The sequence below is a fragment of the Monodelphis domestica genome, chromosome 8 (assembly GCF_027887165.1).
Source record: "Monodelphis domestica isolate mMonDom1 chromosome 8, mMonDom1.pri, whole genome shotgun sequence".
Taxonomy (NCBI): Eukaryota; Metazoa; Chordata; class Mammalia; order Didelphimorphia; family Didelphidae; genus Monodelphis; species Monodelphis domestica.
In genome coordinates, this window is record NC_077234.1 from 43,428,650 (window position 1) to 43,449,348 (window position 20,699).

At 40.5% G+C, this 20,699-nt stretch overlaps 1 protein-coding gene across 2 annotated transcripts; it reads right to left on the reverse strand.

The window, feature by feature from the left end:
* Nucleotides 1-330: 330 nt before the first annotated feature.
* On the reverse strand, nucleotides 331-13,182 carry DNAJC19 (DnaJ heat shock protein family (Hsp40) member C19). 2 transcript variants are annotated; one of them, XM_007501986.3, is made up of 6 exons: nucleotides 12,923-13,118; nucleotides 11,276-11,327; nucleotides 11,111-11,184; nucleotides 7,761-7,840; nucleotides 6,014-6,084; nucleotides 331-2,512 (listed from the first exon to the last, which is right to left on the reverse strand). In XM_007501986.3, the coding sequence occupies exons 1-6, from the start codon at nucleotides 12,923-12,925 to the stop codon at nucleotides 2,502-2,504; spliced, it is 291 nt and encodes a 96-aa protein (XP_007502048.1). In that variant the 5' UTR covers nucleotides 12,926-13,118; the 3' UTR covers nucleotides 331-2,501. The 2 variants fall into 2 exon arrangements, with proteins under 2 accessions (XP_007502048.1, XP_007502046.1); XM_007501984.3 differs by lacking the exon at nucleotides 331-2,512 and adding an exon at nucleotides 4,068-4,287 and having other exon boundaries at nucleotides 12,923-13,182.
* Between the last annotated feature and the right edge of the window lie 7,517 nt (nucleotides 13,183-20,699).

The window sequence follows — 20,699 nt, forward strand, 5'->3', positions numbered from 1 at the left end:
CATCTCATTCCTTTATCACCTGCCTCCTCCTCCTCCCCTTAAAAAATGCTCCATCCTTTCTATATCCTCATGCACCTTCTGGATTTTACCTTGAAATTTTATTAATAATGTGTAGCAGACAATTTCATCCGAACACCATTTCTTTCAGAACCAGAAAGGGCAATGTTAAGATTACATGTTCAGACAAACTAGAGAAAAATTTTGTTACTGTGGCTAGTGAAATATATCATGTTTCATGCTGTTTAAAAGTGCACATCAACCACAGGTCAGCTCTTAATTTTGAGTATTTGGGGCAGAGATTCCTTTTCTTTCAAATAATTTAAGCTTTGCTTTTTTGTAGTGTCAACAGTACAAAAGGTTTATTTACCCTTTAAAAAGTTCTCAACCAGTGGAGATCACAAACTTGGGATGTTTTACTTAGGCTCTGATCATTATTTGTGATGGCTGAAAAATCCATCCCTTGGTGGCCAAATTCATTTTGAACTGGCGCTTCCAACTTAGCTGAACTGGTACCTCTATAAAACAGAGATACGCTCTACCTCTAGGCTTCTAGCTCCGTCTATTCTGCCTCCGTATCTCTGTCATCTGCCCCTTCTCTCCACTCAAATGGCCACCACCCTAGTGCAAAGTCTTGGCAATTCTCGAATGGGGTCTTGCCAATAGCAGGCAAACTAGTTCTCCACATAGCTGTTAAGTGGTCTAAAGTACTAAAGCAAAGTCTGACTATGTCACTCCCCTACTCATCCTGTTTGGTCTAAAGCCCTTTACAACCAGTCCCAACCTACTTTTCCATTTCTATACACGACTTGGCTTCATGCATGCCAGCCCTTTCTTGTTGTTCCCCAATGCATCTCTGGGCCACTGTACCCTCTTGTCCACAATACACTGCCTCTCCAAAGCCTTGGCTGCTTTAGTGTCTTTCAGAGCTCAGTTCAAACACCAGCACTTTCTACATTAGGCTTTGTTGATCACCCCTTTGCTGGTGCCTTTTCCACATTTCATCTTACATATTTTTAATCATATTCTTCCTATCCATCCATCCATCTACCCCCCTCCCCCCCATGCAACCTCAACAAGGGCACTTCCATTTTCGTCCCTGTATCCAGCTTATAGTAGGCCGTTATTAAGTGCTTGTTCATTTATAGTTCTTGTCAGAGCTTATGGCTGCTGACAGTTTTTATGAGCTCCGGGGCATCTCCAGGCCACAACAAGACACTGCAACAGGGTAGGCTTTCTCTAGAGATGTCAGTAGATACTTCCCAGAGTGTAACTTTTTCTTAATAACCTGTGGTCAGGGTGAGAATCAACCAGTTTCTATTGTGTTGTAAGACAGCTTCAAATGGCTTCAGTGGTTACCGAGGGGGCAGGTCACCACGGAGGGCCCCCAGACAGTTGTCCCTTCGGTTCCTAGCTGAGTATTCACTTGTTGGTTTGCTAGCGGCAGCTAGAATCTGCTGTCAGTAAAAGTCAGACAATGAAGTTTGGATCCCCGGTAATGTCCATTTTCTATTGGACACTAGACAGTAGGTTTTGGAGAAGCTCTTCTCCTTGCTTTTCACCTACTTCCAGGAACCTTCTGAATGGCTGAGGTCACCACCCTCTTCCCCTTATTTCCCCCGTCCTCAGAAGGATTTGCTGAGTAACTGCATCACTGTATTTCTTTAAGTCTCTGATGGCAACATGTGAAGGTAGACACTCGATGACTTTGCTGATTCACTAATGTCAGAAACTGTTTTGGGCAACAGACCTATTAAATGGCAGATGATTTACCTCTCTGTTTCTGGCTTGGGCATGCCCCCCCCCCCCCCCATCTTTGATAAATGGAATGGACCTTAAGCGTTTATCTAGTCCAATCCCAATCTTTTACAATGAGGAAAATAGAGTTATTTGCCCAAGATCACTCAGGTGGTACTGTGGTGTTGGGACTGGAATTAAGGACTTCTCCCAGTTTTACTACTCTACCATGGGCCCTAAGTCCTGGGCCCACACTCAGTGGATAGACTCAGGCTTTCTAGTCTCAGAAGATAAAGGTTGCTTGCAGAAGTTAAAGGTTTAGAAGAGACTTTAGCATGTACTAAAGAAATCCTTGACCTTTATCTACTTTATCTTAAGCTTGATTCTGCTTCTGTTAAGAAGCAGGCATGCCTGCATGAACTGCAAAATGAAAGATCTGGAGACAGTCCTTAATTTGGATTTATTATGTATTTTCTAAATTTTGCTTTTGGCCTTTCTTGATCTTTTTTTAAATCCTTACATTCTGTCTTAGTATCAATTTTAAGACAGAAGAGCAGAAAGGGCTAGGCCATTGGGGTTAAGTGACTTGCCCAGGATCATATAGCTAGGAAATATCTCTGGCCAGATTGGAATCTAATTCCTCTCAGTTCCAGGTGTGGTGCTCTATCTACTGTGCTACTTAGCTGCTCTGCAAATCTTAAAATTCCAGTTTTGGTATTTTCACTTGATATCCAGTTGCTTGTTCACAGAAACAAGATCAGTCATTGTCACTCTAGACCTGAAGAAAAGGTAGAAACAAAGGCAACTTTTTGGTTTCCTCCAACATAAAGGATGCTTTTAGGATAATACTACTTTGTATCTCTCCAAACTAATTCAGAGTACAAAATGAACATAAAAAAGCAAGGCAGAAAGCCTACAGGTTTCCTCAGATTCCTAAACTGTCATCATTTAAAGTATTATGAGTTCTCAGATCAGACATAGCCATAATTCCAAATGGGCAAACAAGAATAGCTTTTTCTGGATTTTTGAAACCTTTATCTTCCATCTTAGAATTAATGTTGTGTATTAATTCTAACACAGAAGAGCAATAAGGGCTAGGAAATATGAGCTAAATGACTTGCCAAGGGTCACACAGCTGGGAAGTATCTGAAGCCACATCTGAATCCAGGGCTTCCCATTTCTGGACCTGGCTCTCAATCCACTAAGACACCTAGCTACCTCCTGGATTTTCTACAAGTATCGTTCCTTTTCATATTATACAATTTGCTTTAATAAACTCTTCTCCCAATCAAGCTTAAATGTTAAAAAGTCAAAGATAACTCACGTATTTAAGCTCCTGAACATCTTATACTCAATATCCCAGAAAACATGTTGCTATTGAAACTAGAATGGATTTGCCCAAGTCCATGTCCAATTGCATGAAAGGCACTGGAAAGGTTTCTGGAGGCTAGAATACTACCGGATTGAAACAGCTTGTCGAGGCCTTGTTTTGCTGACACCTCGCACAGGAAGCAGAAAGCTCATAGTAAACAGATACAATAATCGGCATTGGTGGAGCATCTTATGGTTTGCGGGTGCTTTTCACACATTAGCAATATCTGTTTACATGTCAGAGCTGCACAGGATGGGCAGCCACGGACACATTGGGGTCTTGATCACTGGAGGGAATCTTTATAATGATGAGATCAGAAGCATTTGAATTCACAAGTCCCAGTAGGAAATATTGTCAGGTTTTATGGCTCCAAAGGCCTGAATTTTGTTTTTTTGTTTTCTCCTCCCTACTGTTCAAGCTCTTATGGATCACTGGAAATTTTGTGAATTTACACACAAATAAACTTTGTATGACTAAACAGATATATATAAAAATAAGACTTATTAAAAAAAGATAAAAGCATATTACAGAAATGCCTTTAAAAATTCCAAAGAACAAAAGTTTATGAAGTTATGGCAGTGTACTTAATTTAAAAAATGCTACAGTAAGACAGAATCTCTATGGATACCTTTCTCATATAATTTGTTAAATGTTTTTTTTTCATCTATGAGCACTATCTATTTTATAAAACTGTAAAATTATTTGAATCTTGTGGAGTCAATATGATATAAAAATACTACAGAAAAGAGCATACTAATTTGTTAGCTTATAGGAGTAATAGCTTGTTTCCATTGGATTCTAAATATCGGTATGCTAACTAAGGAATCATGTTTCAGGTTTTAATCAATTCCCATTAGGAAACATATATATTCATAATTTGTAAGACAATAACACTTGTAATCTAATAATTACAAAATAGCATCAAAATTAATAAAAAGAAAAAATAATACCAACTACAGCAACCAGTAAAGAAGTTATTTATTATAAAACTTTTATGAAGTTATTTATTATAAAGCATTAGGACTCCTATACATAAAGTAAATGATATTGATATATATATATATGCTCATATATATATATAAATAATTAAAAATGATCAGTGTGCTAATCTTATTTCTTAGATTGACTTTCTAACAAATCTTTAGCTTCATTGATTTTGGCTGCTATATAAGGAGATCCTCCTATAAGAAAAAAGAAAAGGAATAGTAATGGAAGTTGGGAGAAGAAATGCCCTACTTTACTAGAGAACATATTTTTTTTTCTTTTGCTACTGAATAACATAGGCAACATGAAAGAATTATTGCAAAAATTATAAATAACATTCCTTTTAGCTGGCATTAGCAAAGAATTAAGACTTTCCATAGAAGTGAATGTTCAAGATAAAAGAACTTTTGTCCCTTTAAACTTGAACACATACTTGAACAAGTTGGATGGAAAGCTTTCTAAAATATTACGAATGTGTTGTGAAAAATGCAATTTGTGAAACATAATTTAAAGGTGTTCTCAATGACTTGGTCATCATTACAAACATTAACAACTATTAGATGCCGTAAATGTGATTGCTGTAATGAGCAATTGATGTGGGGCAGCTGCTTGCCTCTACACAGAAAGGTCTCAGACTCCTTGACTTTCTGAATGCTTGGGTCTGCTTTTCACATTATCCTCTATCTCTTACAAGTCAATGCTTATTCTTTTGGGGTTCTGAATGTGCTGTGCTTTAGGAAACTGGATAACCAGTGGTTAGTACTGTGTCTAAAGTGATCAGCCAAAAAAGCAAAGTAAGGAATCCTTCTGAGAGTCTCTCCCAGGGATGAGATGCCTCTTTGCAATCCTTGCATGCTACTAGCATATTCTTAGCTGTGTTTCATCAATTGGAATATTTTCTGGTCATCAAAATTGGAACTTTTTTTAGATACAATTTTATTTTTCTCCAATTACATGTAAAAAGAATTCTTAACATTCCTTTTGAGTTCCAAATTCTTTCTCCTTTCCTTCTCTGAGACAGTAAGCACCTCTAGTATAGATTTATATTCACATTTACATTATATGGAACTATTTAAAAATAATATCCACAATAACTAGTCCACAAACAAGCTGCTTCCTTGGGTACAGTAAAATACCACAGTCAAGTGCTCATAGTCAAGGGTCCTGGGTGGTGGGTCGAATTCTGTCACAGATGAATTGGAACAACTAAAAACTCAGCTGCCTGATGTTAAAAGCTCAGAGCATCAAGTGATGCCTAGGACCCTCAAGGAGTTCATTTTTCACAAGTCTAGTTTTCCCCAAGGATCATTCTGAACAACCAAAAGACTGAGAAGGAAGGAATTTTTGTGCATATATTTCTGTAGTGCTGCAACCTAAGAAGGTAGATATTCCAGGGATAAAACTATTCCCTGAAACAAAAATGACCAAACAACCCAGGAGATTTGAGAAGAAGTAAGGCCCCTGGACATCTACCTACATCCACCTGAGAGCACTCAAAAAGCATGAGACAGGCAAGCAGGCAGCACAAAGTGTTGGATGTGGCCAAGGAGGTACAAAGGGACCAATTAAAAAAAAGGGCACTGGCTCCTTTTTCATGTCTTAATGGTGAGGCTGAATGATAGCTAAGTAGTAAATTGACTGACATTACTTTTTAAAAACATTAATGAAGTCTCTCACTGATAGTCATTTACCAGTTTTTAAGAAATGCTTAATTGGGGGTATTTTGAATTCTGATCAGACATTTTCCCTAAGTACTTTGAAAACAAAATTATTACTGAACACATGGCATTTTACCGGAAACATATAACTAACACAAAGTTTCTTCTCTTGGAAAAACCACCACAACTAGAGAATGAATTCTGCTGTTCTATTTTCCTAGTTTAAAGATAACCATTAGCAGTAAGGAGTATAATGATTACTTACCCTTGTCTGGGTGGTTTAAAAGCATGATTCGTCGATGAGCATCCCTAATTTTCCCTCTATTGGCTGTAGGGCTAATAAAGAAAAATCATTGACTTTGTGCAAAAATATTGGCCCAAATTTGGGTCACTCTCTTAACAAATTAATGGATGAATACAAGCCACACCAAATACTGTATTTACAGAAATGACTAAGATACTGAGAGTCTGCAGTGTGTCACTGAATAGTTTGAAGTCTTATGTTAGTTCCATTGCTAGGATTCATTAAAATATGAATGAAACTTCAAGTTAATCAAGTAAGATATTAATTTATTTCAAAGTCAACAAAAGGATTCTTTTGAATATGAAAAATAAATAATTCCTTAGTCAGAAAAGTGAGGTCACTTTACTGTTAAAAACAAGTGGAATGTTTTGACAATATTTATATAAGAAAAATTGTTTAGTATTTCGATAGCTAGAAATGAAAGGAAGTTTGTATAGTAGAAAACTTCCTAAATAAGTAATTGGTTAGTGAACACAAAGGAGAACAATTTAAAGCAAATGAATTCTAAAAAAGGCATAGTTCTTAGTTATCAACCGATATCTGCCAAGACCAAGATCACTTCACTAATGTGAAAAAAAGGGCCTTTTTCTATTTTATAAAGATTTTTTAAATGCCTTTGGGGAAATTTTTCATTAAGACAAAGAATGGGAAATACTTAAAATAGTTCCACTGACATTAAGATTTGTTCAAAATGAAAATGTTCTACCCCATTATTCTAGACTAAATTTAGTTATTGATATTGCTTAATTTTGCATCTCAGTCAACTTCTCTATGCTATAAGAATAACATAAGCGAATCCACAGGATTGTCATAGATGTAATCTAATTGTATTTCAAAAGTCTATTAACTATGCTCCACTCTTTTTAGGAAAAGTCACATCAGAATTACTAAGTTGTCATAGGGCTGGGGCCCTATGTAAACATGTTAAGATGGAAACCATCAAGATATAGACCAAAGGATCAAAGATTTAGAGATGTGAAGGATTCCCTCCCTACCCCACCTCCCCCATCTTACAGATGAGAAAACCAAGTTCCAGTGATATACAAAGACTGGCCCAAGAACCAGATTCTAAATGATAGCTGGGGTTTGACCAGGTCCTCTGACACTAAATGCAGCATTCATTCTACCATGCCATAATGATTTCCAAAGCTGGGGTCTGACACTTTCAGCCCATCATTCATCATTTACGACATTGTTAGTTATGGAGAATGACCCCCGCGACCCCCAAAAAGTTATTTTAGGTTTTAAAAACATCTATCCCAAGATTGCACTAAATTTTATTGCAAAGCTGTTAATAAAGAAGGCTAATCTAGGCCTCAAATATCCTGAGTTCACTGAAATTTGTTTGAATTATGTTGCCTCCTAAATTTCCTTAACCCATTCTGTTCTGAGTCTCTGGAAGCAGCTATGTAAATAAGATGGGGCTCACTGACTTCCAAACAAATCCTCCCTCCCATTCTGCCCCTTGGTAGGGGCGGTACCTATTTTAAAGATGTATAAAGGGAAGGAACCATATGGATACAAAGGTCAGGGTGATGACAACCACATCCTAATAGAGAGATGAACTTGACTTTCCCACACTAAACAAGCTATAGCAACCATGAGGGACATACTCTCACATCACCTCCTTCTTAACGGAGGAAGTTCCATTCACTTATGTACCCGGCACACCACAGCAACTTTTAAGAGAGACAATTATATAACTTACCTTATTCCTAGTATTAACGCTGCTTCTCGTTTTGTCATTTTGGGTTCAAAACCACCTCTGTAATAGCCGCCACTGAAGGCCTGAAATGGGGAAGGCATTAGTAAGAAAAATTAATGGTCTATCAAGAGAGGAGAATAACTTTGTAGAAAGTCTTCAAATGAATCAAGAACAGTTAGCAAAGATTTCATTTAAGCACCTTATTTTTGTTTCATAGAAACATGAATTTAAGTGGAATTTCTTTAAGTGTTAGTAAGACAAGAAATGCTGCTGCTCAATTATAAAGGATCCCTAGGAAGAAGTAAAGGAGAATGTATTGAATTAGGAATATGACTGAAAAAGATTCCACAGTGAAATAAGACTTTAAAAAAATGTTCCAAAAATGGAAGCAGAAGGGCAAGGGATCCAAAATTTGCTGGGACCTGTAAGAGTGTCAGGAATGCTAAAGACTCAAATGTGCTGAGCCCAACAAACCCCACAAACACAAGAACCGGGAAGCGGTAGAACTGTAGCTTCATGCTGATCCATCAATTTTAACAGAAAGGTATACTCCTTAACTCCCACTTTCCCTAGCAAGATGACCTTTAGGTGGTAAAGGAACAAAAATACCATCTGTCAGGACTTGGGATGTTTGGCCTGATGAGGAGGCTTAGGGAGGGTGGGAGATGGACTCATTGGTTGCAGTTACTTAGGTTGTTCTGCTTAGCCCAGGCAGCAGATCTAGAACGAAACAATGAAAATTGTAGATTTTTTTGTTATTACTGAGAAGAATATCTTCATCCTGAGGGGAACAGGAGCCCTTGAGAGGTGACCACAGACATGCCTAATGCAGGAACCAGGTGGACTGGGTGGCTTCTGGTATATCAGTCTAAACCTCACTTTACAAATTCTTTCTGAGATTCTGTAGTCAACTGGCCTGGACACATTACATCCCAGGGCTGTTAAATAATGAAGAGTAGCTGCTTGACCACTGATCTTTTGGCAATTAAGGAAAAGAGCATAGGGCTAAGAACAGGCAAATGCCTCCATTAAAAAAATACAATTAAAGTAGATTCTGAATCTTCTATGTACTAATACAGGAGACCATCTATCCCTGGTAGAATAGGAGAAACATGAAATCAATGATAGTCAACACATCAGCAGATGTAGCCACTGGATTCATTACAGACAAGTAAGAAGGCCAGACTAACCTTGTTTTGTTCTTCTCACCATATTACTAAGGGGATGGAGCAAACCTAGGCCTCAATAAGTCATCTGACAACATCTCTGATGATAACTGTGGAAGAAGTTGAGATGTAGGCTAGATAGGCAGGTTTGGAAATGTCTGAATGACCATTTAGAATTGACTTTTAGTCAGCCTGGTTTAGAAAAGCCTCTAATGATGTGTTCCAAGGTTCTGGTCGGTATTTTAAGTCAGCAACTTCTATATGAAGTTCCTGATGGTTGGTGACATGGAAATGGGATCTGAGGTTTTAATAGGTTAGAATGTTGAGGCAAATCTAAGAAATTTATGTATGAAAAATGTCAAGCCCTGCATTTAGGTTGAAATCCAACTCAAACAACCTTTATTAAGTGTCTGTAGTCTTTTGGGCTTACATGACAGACAACAGTTGATGCCTGGAAGCAGCTTACATCCCAGCTGGCAGATACAGTGCACAGAGATAGGTAAACAGTAACTTTGGGATGGCTCCACCTGATGGCCCCAGAAAGAGCTTTGTGAATTGGGTGGTACTTGGAGTTGTGAAGAGAGCTGGTGGGGAGTCAAGTGGCAGAGGTACAGTTAGAGTTCGGAGTCCAGAGGAAGGATAGACGATGTGTATAAAATGGAAGAGCAAGGAGCTCTGACAGGCTGGGATGCAGAGAAGCTGCAGCCAAAAAGTGCAGGGCTCTAAGTATTCTCCTGGAGGTGACAGGAGCTGCTAACACTTCTCCTACAGGGGCTTAAAAAGGATCCCTTTGGCAGCTGAGTGGTGAGTTTCTTGGACAGCAGGGAAGTCTAAGGCTGGGAGAAAAAGTAAAAATACTCTTGGCCCCTTTATAAGTTATAGGTTTACTCTTATGAGAAGATTCTTGTCAAAAGAGTTGAGGTGAGAACTGATGAAGGCCTGAGGAAGTAGTGAATTCTCTGGATAGAGGGTCACTTTTCAGAAACATCAGAGGGGAGTATACAGGTGAGGATTATGTCTAGACCTTTTCTCTAAAAGTGTCCCTTGTAATTCTGGAAGCCAGATTTGGGGGATGATGGTGAATCTCACAGAAGGAAGTACCATGTTTTCTTGAGGTGGTAACTTAGAGCACATGTCTTCTAAGATAAGCTGACTCTTCGTACATGGGTCTGGTTCTTGAGGGAGGTACATGGATTCCATCAGAATGGACAACAGAAGACAGACATGGACCTGAGAGGGACCTCAGAGGCCATCTGGTCCAACTTCCTCGTTTTACAGATGAGGAAAACTGAGTCCAGAGACAGTTAAGTTGTATCCCAAAGGTTCTTTGCAAAATACGCTTATAGTAATATATTACTGTCCTGAGAGAGTCGGTATAGACAAGAACAGTGATGTTTTCCATTTCTAGAAAGAAAAGGAACCTCTATATCCCAGGTAGAATTGCCTTTCTGAAGCCAGTAACCCATGGGTGTTACAATGGACAGCATTTAGGAATGTAAGAGTTCAGAACCAGGGACCTTTATTTGCATGTGGCCTACATAGTCTAAATCACATGAGGGGTGGAGATAGATCAAAGGTAAAAGAATGACCACTTAACCCACAGCTGGGAGCACAAGAGTTCTGGGCCACCTCCTCTGATCACAATTCCCTATGCCTGGGCTACCAAACTTTTTGGAGATGAAAGCAAGGAAAGAGAGATGACAGAAGCTGCTGAGGTTCAAATCCAATGGCATCCTTCCAGCTGGGGTCTATCTACCTTTCAGGTATCCTTCTAGATCAGGGATTATTAACTTTTTGTGTGGTACTGGACTCATCTGGCAATCTGATGAAGTCTACTCAAACCTCAAAATCATGTTTTTAAAGGCATCAAATAAAATACACCTAATTTCAAAGGAAATAAATTCTGTTGAAATGATGAGGAAATTTTTTCCCCCATCAAGGTTCAAAGACCCCCCAGTTCTAGATCAACAGCACTCAGGTACTGTACATGTAGGTGGCACTGACATCACCTTGTCTGGTCTAGCTGATGCCATGGGATTACACTGGGAACCCAGGCCCTCCTTGGTGCGGGTGAAGCAAAGCTAGAGTTGTGAACTAAAGGAGTCAAACAATTATCGAGGACCTGTTTACCCACCCCAACAATTATCATTTAATGAAAAAGCAGCAAAGGCATAAAATAAATCTTACAGTTTTTGGCAGACTTCGAATAGCTTGTTTTACTTGAGGTTCCATATGCTTCATTGCTTGTATAACATATCGGCCTTAAACCAAACAAAAAAGTGAACAGAACTTTACATAAAAACAAAGCCCCTGGTTCCCCATGTCCCTTCTGCTTTTCTATCATCTACAAACCTGCAAATCCTGCAGCAGCAATTGTCAGTCCAACTGCTACCACTGTGCTGGCCTAGAGAAGGGGAAAAAAGAGAGTTACTTCTTCCATCCTTCCTCCCCACTTCTTTACAATTTCTGGTTTTAATTTCATTGGTAAAATTAATTAAAAATCAAAAAAAGGTAAAAACATGATGCTTTCCAACTTTATGTTGCCGTAAACTATATCTAAAATTGCCTTAATGACCTTCCCAACTTTAAATCTTTGGTCCTTTAATCCTTCAAAGTTTGTTCACTCCCTGGGATTTTATTTATTTTTGAACCCTTACTTTCCATCTAAGAATTAATACCATATATGGGTTCCAAGGCAGAAAAAGAGTAAGGGATAGGCAGTTGGGATTAAGTGACTTGCCCAAGGTCACACACAGCTAGGAAGTGTCTGAGTCTAGATTCCAAGCAAGAACCTTCCATCTCTGAGCCTGTACCTGGGCTTTTTCAATGAGGACTTGTATTTACCATTGGAAAATCCTTTTAAACTGAAAGGCCAAAGCACAAAAGGCAAACAAGCCCCACCTACTCTTACAACAGTGAGAGAACTCTGAACTTGTGACCATTAAAAAAAAAAAAGATGCAGGCAGAGGGGAAAGAATTGAAATGTCTAAGTTAAGGAAGAATCTGAGAATTCCAGAGCTGAAAGGAATTGGAGAGGCCATGAAGTCAAGGCAGAAGAATTCCACTGACCACATTCTGATGGGTGGTCAGCAAGCCTTGGCTCAAAGACCCCCAGGGCACAGGAATCCTTCCTTCCCTTCCCACTTGTAACTATTAGGGCCTCCTTACTTTGGAGCCCAAACTGATTAAATGCATACACACCCAGTGCACACACAGGCAAGACATACAAATATGCATGCATGCACATACACAACACACATGCCATTGTAGTCACATATGTGTAGTGACAATATAAGTGTGTGACACCTACGTGCATGTACATGCACACACCCCAAGATGTATGCACATACTGTACTCGCATGAGGCAGATCTAGAACAAGGAGGAATGAGTGAATGTGCATCTATGAAACCTCTATACTATCCCTCACAGCAGGGGTTCCAACAAGGCATCTTCCAGACACAGCACCTGGTCCTGTCACATTCACAGCCTGGTTCTGGTAGTTGCAGATTCCAGAGGCGAAAATGGTCCCCAGGGCATTTGTTTATTGTCAAGCGTTTCCCGAATACATTTTAATCGGATTTGGGTGGTCTGACTCCTCTAAAGTGGTCCAAGCCCATTTTACAGATGGGACAACTGAGGAGGTGAGGAGGTATGGGGCAGCGAATGTCATCAGGACTTGGCTGTTGTCATCCCCAGTTTTCAGACAGAAGCCTTGAGGCCAAACACTCGATAAGGGTCTGCAGCAATATTCGAACTCAGGCCGGCCTAAGCCTCAGTCTAGATCCCCTGTGGGGGCCTCAGTTTCCTCATCTGTAAAACTCGAGTCGAGCTCCCCTAGAAGGCAGGGGGGCTGGCTTCGAATGTCGACCCCCTTCGGGACCCACGTGACCTCAAACAAGTTTTTTTTCCCTCCGTCCGCCCCTCCCCCACAGCAGGGAAGAAAGATTCCTCCCGCTCGCGGCCCCGGAGGGTTCGAAATAGGCCCCGAGGCCGCTTACCATGGCTCGGCCGGCGCTGTCCTGAGTCTGCGAGGCCGCAGCTCATCCCAGCCTAGAGGCCGCGTGTCGTCCCCGGCTCAGCCCCCGGCTAGCAGCCGCCGATTTAGGTGCCGATGAGAGACAAGAGATCCGTGACCACAAGAATAGCGAACCAATAGCCGCTGTCGCAAAGCGACGCTGCCCAACTGTCGTGAAAAGGAGCGCGGGCGTGAGGCTGGGAGGGCGGGGCGCGGCGTCTGCTGCGGATTGGCTTCAGCCGGGACACGCCGAGTCCCACTCCGGCTCTTTCCTTTCCTCGGGAAGAGGTGTAGGAGGAGAGCTTCCGCACTAGGGAGCTAAAGCGCCCTCCCTACATGTAACGTATATCAAGGTACAATAAAACGTAGATGTGCATAATGCCACCTGTATGATGTAACATTGTATATGCATGCACATATATATATATATAAATACATATATTATGTAACATGATGTGGCTATACCGTATAATTTAAATTGTGGCTCAATCGATCTATTTTGTTTGCCTGCCCGTCCATCTATCTACCAATGAAAATAGCAAGAATCCATTGGTAGCTCCCCAGTGTTTAATTTGGTGTTTCAGAACTGACCAGTGGATTCTTCCCGCTTTCATTTATAGATAGGTAGTCAGAGGCACACAATTGATATATAATGTTATAACTACGTTACTTATACATGCTATATATACATTAGACATATGTATATAGATACAGATTCTACGTGTACGGGTGGGCGTGTCGGGTATCAGTTCAACAAAACCATACGTTTAGTATAGGACTTCCTATCCTCCCTGAACACAGAGCATCTACTCATCAGATTGGGAGCCTCCCTCTAGATCAGGGGTTCTTAGCCTTGTTTGGTAATGGGACCCCCCCCCCCAAGTCTGCTAACTTAATAAGGTTTTTAAAAGTGTAAAATAAAACAAGTCGAATCAGAAACAATTAGAATGGGAGATCCTTGAGAGCAGGTCCTGTCTTGCTTTTTCTGTTTAAGTTCTTTTAGAGCTTAGCATTGTGTTTTGCCCATACAGTACTAAGTTCTTAATAAATCATTCATTCATTCAAATGAAACCAATTATACTGAAATAACGATGTAATTTTTTCCCTACCAGAGTTCACAAATTCCCTGAAATCCCTCCATGGGGTTTCATTTGTTTCAAGTTAAGAACTGTTGCTCTGGGGTCTCATTATCTCTGTGACCTTCCTCCTTCCTCTCACCATATGCATTGTAGCCCTACCCCACTTGAGTTTTAGAATAAGTGCTGCCAAAGGGAGAATTGCAACACCTTTGAGTATAGCAAAACCAGCTTAAAAGGTAACTGAAATAAAAAATAATCGAACCCAGATGATGTTAATATATGCTTTTCTAAATGGACATACCACCAACAGGCATGTTTATATATGGTTTAGTGGCTCTCTATTTGAGTTTTTTTTTTTAACCCTTAACTTCTGTTTTAGAATTGATAGTATCAGTTCCAAGACAGAAGCACTAAGGGCTAATCAAATTGGGCTTAAGTGACTTGCCCAGAGTCACACATTAAGGAAATGTCTGAGGCCAAATTTGAAGCCTGGTTGTCCTGTCTCCAGACCTGGCACTCTATCCATTGAACCACCTAGTTGCTGGACATCAGCTCTTATGCTCATAATAGGTAATAGATTCCAGCCTTTGTATGCTATTTGTTTCCTTTGGGTAATCTACAATTTTGATTCTTTGAGAACCATGTTATGTCATTGTCAACTTGAAAACTGGAAACCCCAAGTTTTGCCCTTATCACATGAGAGTTTGATGGCCCGAGGAAGGGAATTCTCAGACACATGGGTTTCCAACTGAACAATAGACAGTTAAAGTGGTTGATGAGTCCAGCTTACGTGGGGCTAGCCTACCTAATCAAATGTTAAGTGGCATCCTTAACTCTGACCAGACAACATGTGGAATGTGTAACCTAGAGAGGGGAAGACTCAGGAGGGTCATATATACTATCAGTCTTCAAGTACTTTTAAGCCCCATGGTGTAGATTTGGAGGGCATAGGGAGAAGGAATGGGGAGAAGTGGCAGATTGATGCTTTATTCAGGTAAAACTCCATAGCAATTAGATCTGTCTAAAAGTGGAATGGCTCCTCAGGAAGTCAGGGGCATAGAAAGAGAGTCTATGAAGGACATGAAGGTTGGAGCTGCATATAATGAATAGAATGTCAGCCTGTTGAGCTGGAGCACAGAGCACATTGGAGAAGTCATATGAAAAAAGTCTGGAAAGATTAGCTGGTGGTAGATTGGAAAGAACTTTAAGTACCTGACAAAGGAATCTTTGTTTTGTCCTAGAAGTAACAGAGGTGGTGAAGCTTTGTGAGTGGCAGAGAAACAGTGGTCCAACCTGTGGTTGAGGAATATCAATTTGACAGTTTTATAGATGATGCATTAGGGATTGGAGGGACTTGATAAAAGGAGACCACCCAGGAAGCTCTTGACGGTAGTAGTACAGGTAAAAGATGATATGGATCAGTGGCCATGAGATTGAAGAAGGGATGAATGCAGGAGGCATTGTGGAGGTCAAATTGACAAGGATTGACGACATCACAATATGAGGTAGAAATGAAGAAAGTAAAGATTTAAGAATGACTTAAAAGACTGTGGCCCTTAGTGGCTAGAAGAATAGTGGTGTCATTGACAGAAATAGAGAAATTGGAAGGATGGGATTGGTTGAAGGGAAAGGGGAAAGAGTTCTGTTTTGGGCAAGTTGAGATAGAGATGCCTACAAAGCTACAAAGGGAGAGATATCTGTCAGTGTTGTGGCAGAGTTCTGGAAAGAAATGAGGGCTGTATGAGATCTTGGAGAAAAAGGCTTATATGATTATACATTAGGCACAGAAGGGATAATATAGGTCATTAAGACCAGTGCAACCCCTCCCCCATCATTTTTACAGTCATGGAAAATGAAGCACAGCTATCTTTATAGAGATGATAATTGAACTTTTGAATCACAAACTGATCACAACTCTCTCCATCTTATGTAAAGCTCACCAATCAAAGGACCTTTGACAGGTTCCTCACCTGTCTACAAGAATATCCTGTGTGATAACACCTGTGCATGGAGATTTCAAAGGTTCCTTGATTTCAGGAATCATCTGAGTCTTCCAGGCCAAGGTATTTTATCTAATCAGCCAACTCTTGCAACATGCCCTCTCATTTTTTTTCCCCCTGCCTGAAGCCTTTTCCCATCTCTATGGTTTAAGTATATATAAGCCCCATGTAAACTCACTTTAGGGAGTGAGGTTTGTGTGGGTGCTAGTGAATCCAAGATCAATTTGATACTGTGGAATCTCATTATTCCTGTATCACCACCACACCCATGGAAACTGATGAGATAATGAAAAGAGAGTGTAATGAGAGAAGAGAAAATATGTCTCAGGACAGAATCATTGAATAGGCACAGGGAAGAAGATGGGGATGACAGTTCAGCAAAGGAGACTGAGAAGGAATGGTGAAATAGGTAGGAGAACCAGGAAAAAGAAGTGTCACAAAAAGATACTTCTAGAAATGGAAATGCATCCAAGAGGAGAGAGTGGTGAATAATATTAAAAGCTGAAGAGAGGTCAGTCAAACAATCAGTGAGTATTTATTTAGTAAGCACCTGTTATGTGTCAACACTATGCTTGTTGGTGGGGAAACAAAGACAAATAGGAAATTGCTCTCAAAGAATTCTATTCTTTCACTGGAGACAAAATATACACATAAAACTGTATATGGGATCTTTGCAAAATAAATACAAAGTTTTCTGGAAGAGAGTGGGAGGGCAGGAATATTAACTAATTCAGGGGATCAGGAAAGGCTGCATATAGGTAGAAGCATATGAACTGGGTTTTGAAGGAAGCTAGAGATTCTAAGAGGGGGAAAGCATTGTACACAAGGGATGGTGGGATGGGGTAGAGCAGGGTGAGGGATAGGGAAAGAGAGGTAGAAAGATAAAAGACTGAGAGGGGAACATCAGATTGAGAAATTGAGTGATGGTCTATAACCTTGGAGAAAATCCATTTTAGATAATATTATTAGATCAAAATCCAGATTGTAAAGAGTTGAGAAGTAAGTGTGAGGTCAGGAAGGAATGGTAATGAATGTAGATTAGGAGTCTAACTATGAAGAGTAGGTGAAACCTCAGATCACAACTGCTTGCTGGAACCCAGAGTGCAGCAGAAAGCTTCCAGGGATTCTCTGGGTAGATGGGGCATGCACAAAAAAAAAAAAATCAGGATTTCCAGCTCCAAAAGCTTTGATCCTTCACCTTGTCTGACTTTTGTATCTGTCTGTCCTTAAATACACGGTGCCTTAAAAAGACCCTGAATAAATATGCTATTAGAACCAGCAGCATGGGATGAGTACAGTATTTATTGCAAAACTAACCACTATTTCTTGATATTCCTTCTCTCCCTCAAGTATTCCCAGCACCTTGAATCATGTCCAAAAGTTAAAGCCAATTCAGCCTATGAAGTCACTGAAGCCAGCTGGGAAATATCCCAATTCCTAGTGGAAATACTAACCTCAGTTTCCAGGACTGAATCCTAACAGTCTCATTCCCTGTATGAGGGAGACAGATTTGGGTCCAGAAAGTTGAGTCTTCCTGACTTTTGTAAAGGATAATTTTAGTGTTGTGACCTAAGCTATATTAATTACTGGCTGCCATGGATATCCCAAATAACAAAAAAAAATTTACCCAAGTAAGTCTGGAAATTTATGATGATTTAATTAATAGAGTGGAAAGAAATTTAAGAATAAGGGAGAAGGAAAAGGGTGTAGGATTTCTCCCACCTGGCATGTGCCAGGAAGAAGATTAGAGGCTCTAGAAGGTAAGGTTTTGGAGAGTAAAAGAGGAAGGAATCAGCCTGAACTCCAAGAGGGTTCAGCCAAGATGCTTGAACCTGAATTAGCTCAAGCGCAAACTCACTGCCAAAACCCAGACAAATAGCTGCCACCACGCCAAGATGTTGGAACCCTTAGCACACTGCCAGCCACCAGAGATGCCTCTCTGGGAAAAGGAGGCAAAGAGAGGAAGTGACATGCCTTATGTAGACAGTTTTACGTCACTTTCCTTTATCTCATCTGTACCAATGATAGCTTAGCTTGACTTAGGACAGCCCAGAGGTTTGTCTGCTGTTTCTGCACTTGTCTGTTGAAGACCATTTTCTCAGATACTTAATCCTTGAATATGATGCAGACATTCCTGACCTTGTTAAACTAAGTAGGGTGGAGAAATGTAGAGTTCCCAAGACTTGATTCTGTTAAACCAAGTTATCTCCATTGTTACTAATCAGGAAATAGTTACATCAGATCTTTTATAGTACGGTCTGAGTAGGGTGGAGTAGTTTTAAAATTCACACTTCAGGCCCAGAAAACTATCCACTGCTCCACCTAGCTTGCAGCTTACTCCCCAGAAGAGTGATGGGCAAACTTTTGAGTTTGATGTGTCAAAATTCGCCAAAAAACCAAGCATTAACTCGAGTGGTGTGTCACTTCAAGGAAAAAACAAACAAACCATAATTTTGCAATATTTGTAGCTTAAATAAAAATGTATAATTGTCATATATAACTATTTAATATACCAAAACCTATTTAACTTACCTGCTTAGTGACTTCCTTGTTCATCTGTCAGTCAGTTTCTTTTGTTGGTCTTGATATTATTTCACTTGTGTGGGGTGCCCTTAACTAAGATAAGTTAGGGGGAGGGGAATTCTTTAACTAACCTGCCTATTAGTGACTTTTTTGTGGCTGAATTTCATTGGCTATATCTTCAATTGAAGGTTGGTATTTTGTACACTTCAAGCCCAAGCAAGTGCTATGGATTTCATCTGTCAATCTGCTTCTTTTGTTGGCTTTGGTATTATTTAACACTGAGAGTAAGGTCTCACAAAAACACATAGAGGGAAAAATTGTGAGTGAAGTCATTGCTACATTTTAGGGTGCTAAAAGTGTCTGGTAATAGGTTCCAGGCACTCTTCCTTTGTATGTGGGCCGGAGCCCCATCCAGTCTTCCACCTCCCTGCCCCGCCCTGCCCCATCCCCCCCTAGCCTGCTGGCCCTGGGGGTGCCGAAAGAGCAGCAGCTGCAACCCACCAGCCTTCCTGCCTGCACACACTCTAGCACTGGTGCTCCTTCTCCCTGCCCCCACGGGAGCCCCATGTGCCCCAGCTGCCTGGCGCATGCCATCTGCTGCTCACCCCCTGCTCCTGTGGCCAGCCTGTAGAGCAGCCCATCTCCGCCCCTAGTCAGGCTGGGGCATGGCCACAGCCATGGCTTCAGGCACACAGCTCCCCAGGCGGCTTCTGGGCCCTGAGGTGCACTGAGCCCACATGCAGCTGCATATCATCAAAAATGACTACACATGTCAGTGCTGACACACGTGTCATAGGTTTGCCATCACAGCCCCAGAAGGTATGTAGAGTAAGAAATTAGTGTTATTCTCAAGTTATTAAGAGTTATTAATGCCTAAAAGCTGGTTCCACACCGCCTCCTCCCCCCCAATCCATTTCTCTTACAAAGTTATTCTGCCCCCTTATTCAAGCAGAACAGATTTGGATTGGGTCTTATTGCGTCTTTTGGAGTTTGTTTGGGATTTTGCCTGGTGTGTCCCAGACTGATCTGATCAAGTCTTAAATACCAATCCTAAGTACAGGTCAATGACTCCACATTATATTTTAAGTGATGGATTTCCCTGTTCATATTTTTAAAAAGTACTTAAAGAGGGTGTACTTTGAAATTTTCAAGGTCCCCTCAATTTTCATTCCACACAAAGGCAACCATCTTGAGAAGTATGTCTCTGGAGAAATATAAGAATTGATATATGTTATTTGCCTGTATCTTCCCTCCTCCCTTTGGCTTAAGAGAACATATTAAGTCCAGAGGTCATGTGTTTTTTAAAGTTCAGTTACATTTCTGTTCAATTAATATTGAAAAGTAGCATGAGATACAAATGTGGCTGACTATAGCCATTTCTGATTTGAATGTGTTTCAAGGCTGGAACTGGAACTCTCAACCCACAATAGGCCTTGTATCTTCCCTGGCTCAACCCCTTTCCTACTTCCCTTTGTTAGAAAATCATATAAACCACTCCCTGTTTTCCCTTTGTTTAACTGTTTCATAATTAATCTGTCTGCTCATGTAGGTATCTACTTGAGAAAGATCACTCTTGATTTTATTTATTTATTTATTTTTTAATTTTATAGTATTTTATTTGTTCATTTCCATGCATTTTTCATTAAAGACAAAGATCATTTTCTTTTCCTCCCTCCCACCCCCCGTGGCCGACGCGTGATTCCACTGGTATCATATGTGTTCTTGACTTGAACCCATTGCCATGTTGTTAGTATTTGCATCAGAGTGTTCGCTCGGAGTCTTTCCTCTGTCATGTCCCCTCAGCCATTGTAGTCAGGCAGTTGCTTTTCCTTGGTGTTTCTATTCCCTCAGTTTGTCCTCTGCTTTTGGATAGTGTTTTTTTCTCCTTGATCCCTGCAGATTGTGCAGGGACATTACACCACCACTAATGGAGAAGTCCATTACATTCAATTGTACCACAGTGTATCAGTCTCTGTGTACAATGTTCTCCTGGTTCTGCTCCTCTCGCTCTGCATCACTTCCTGGAGGTTGTTCCAGTTCACATGGAAATCCTCCACTTTATTGTTCCTTTGAGCACAATAGTATTCCATCACCAACATATACCACAATTTGTTCAGCCATTCCCCAATTGAAGGGCATCCCCTCGTTTTCCAATTTT

What these genes read in the sequence shown, in the direction of transcription:
- DNAJC19 (XM_007501984.3), bottom strand. An exon ending in GCGTTAATACTAGGAATAAG is followed by an intron (nt 6,085 to 7,760) that starts GTAAGTTATATA and finishes TTTCTTTATTAG; the next exon opens with CCCTACAGCCAATAGAGGGA. An exon ending in TTTAAACCACCCAGACAAGG is followed by an intron (nt 4,288 to 6,013) that starts GTAAGTAATCAT and finishes TTTTTCTTATAG; the next exon opens with GAGGATCTCCTTATATAGCA.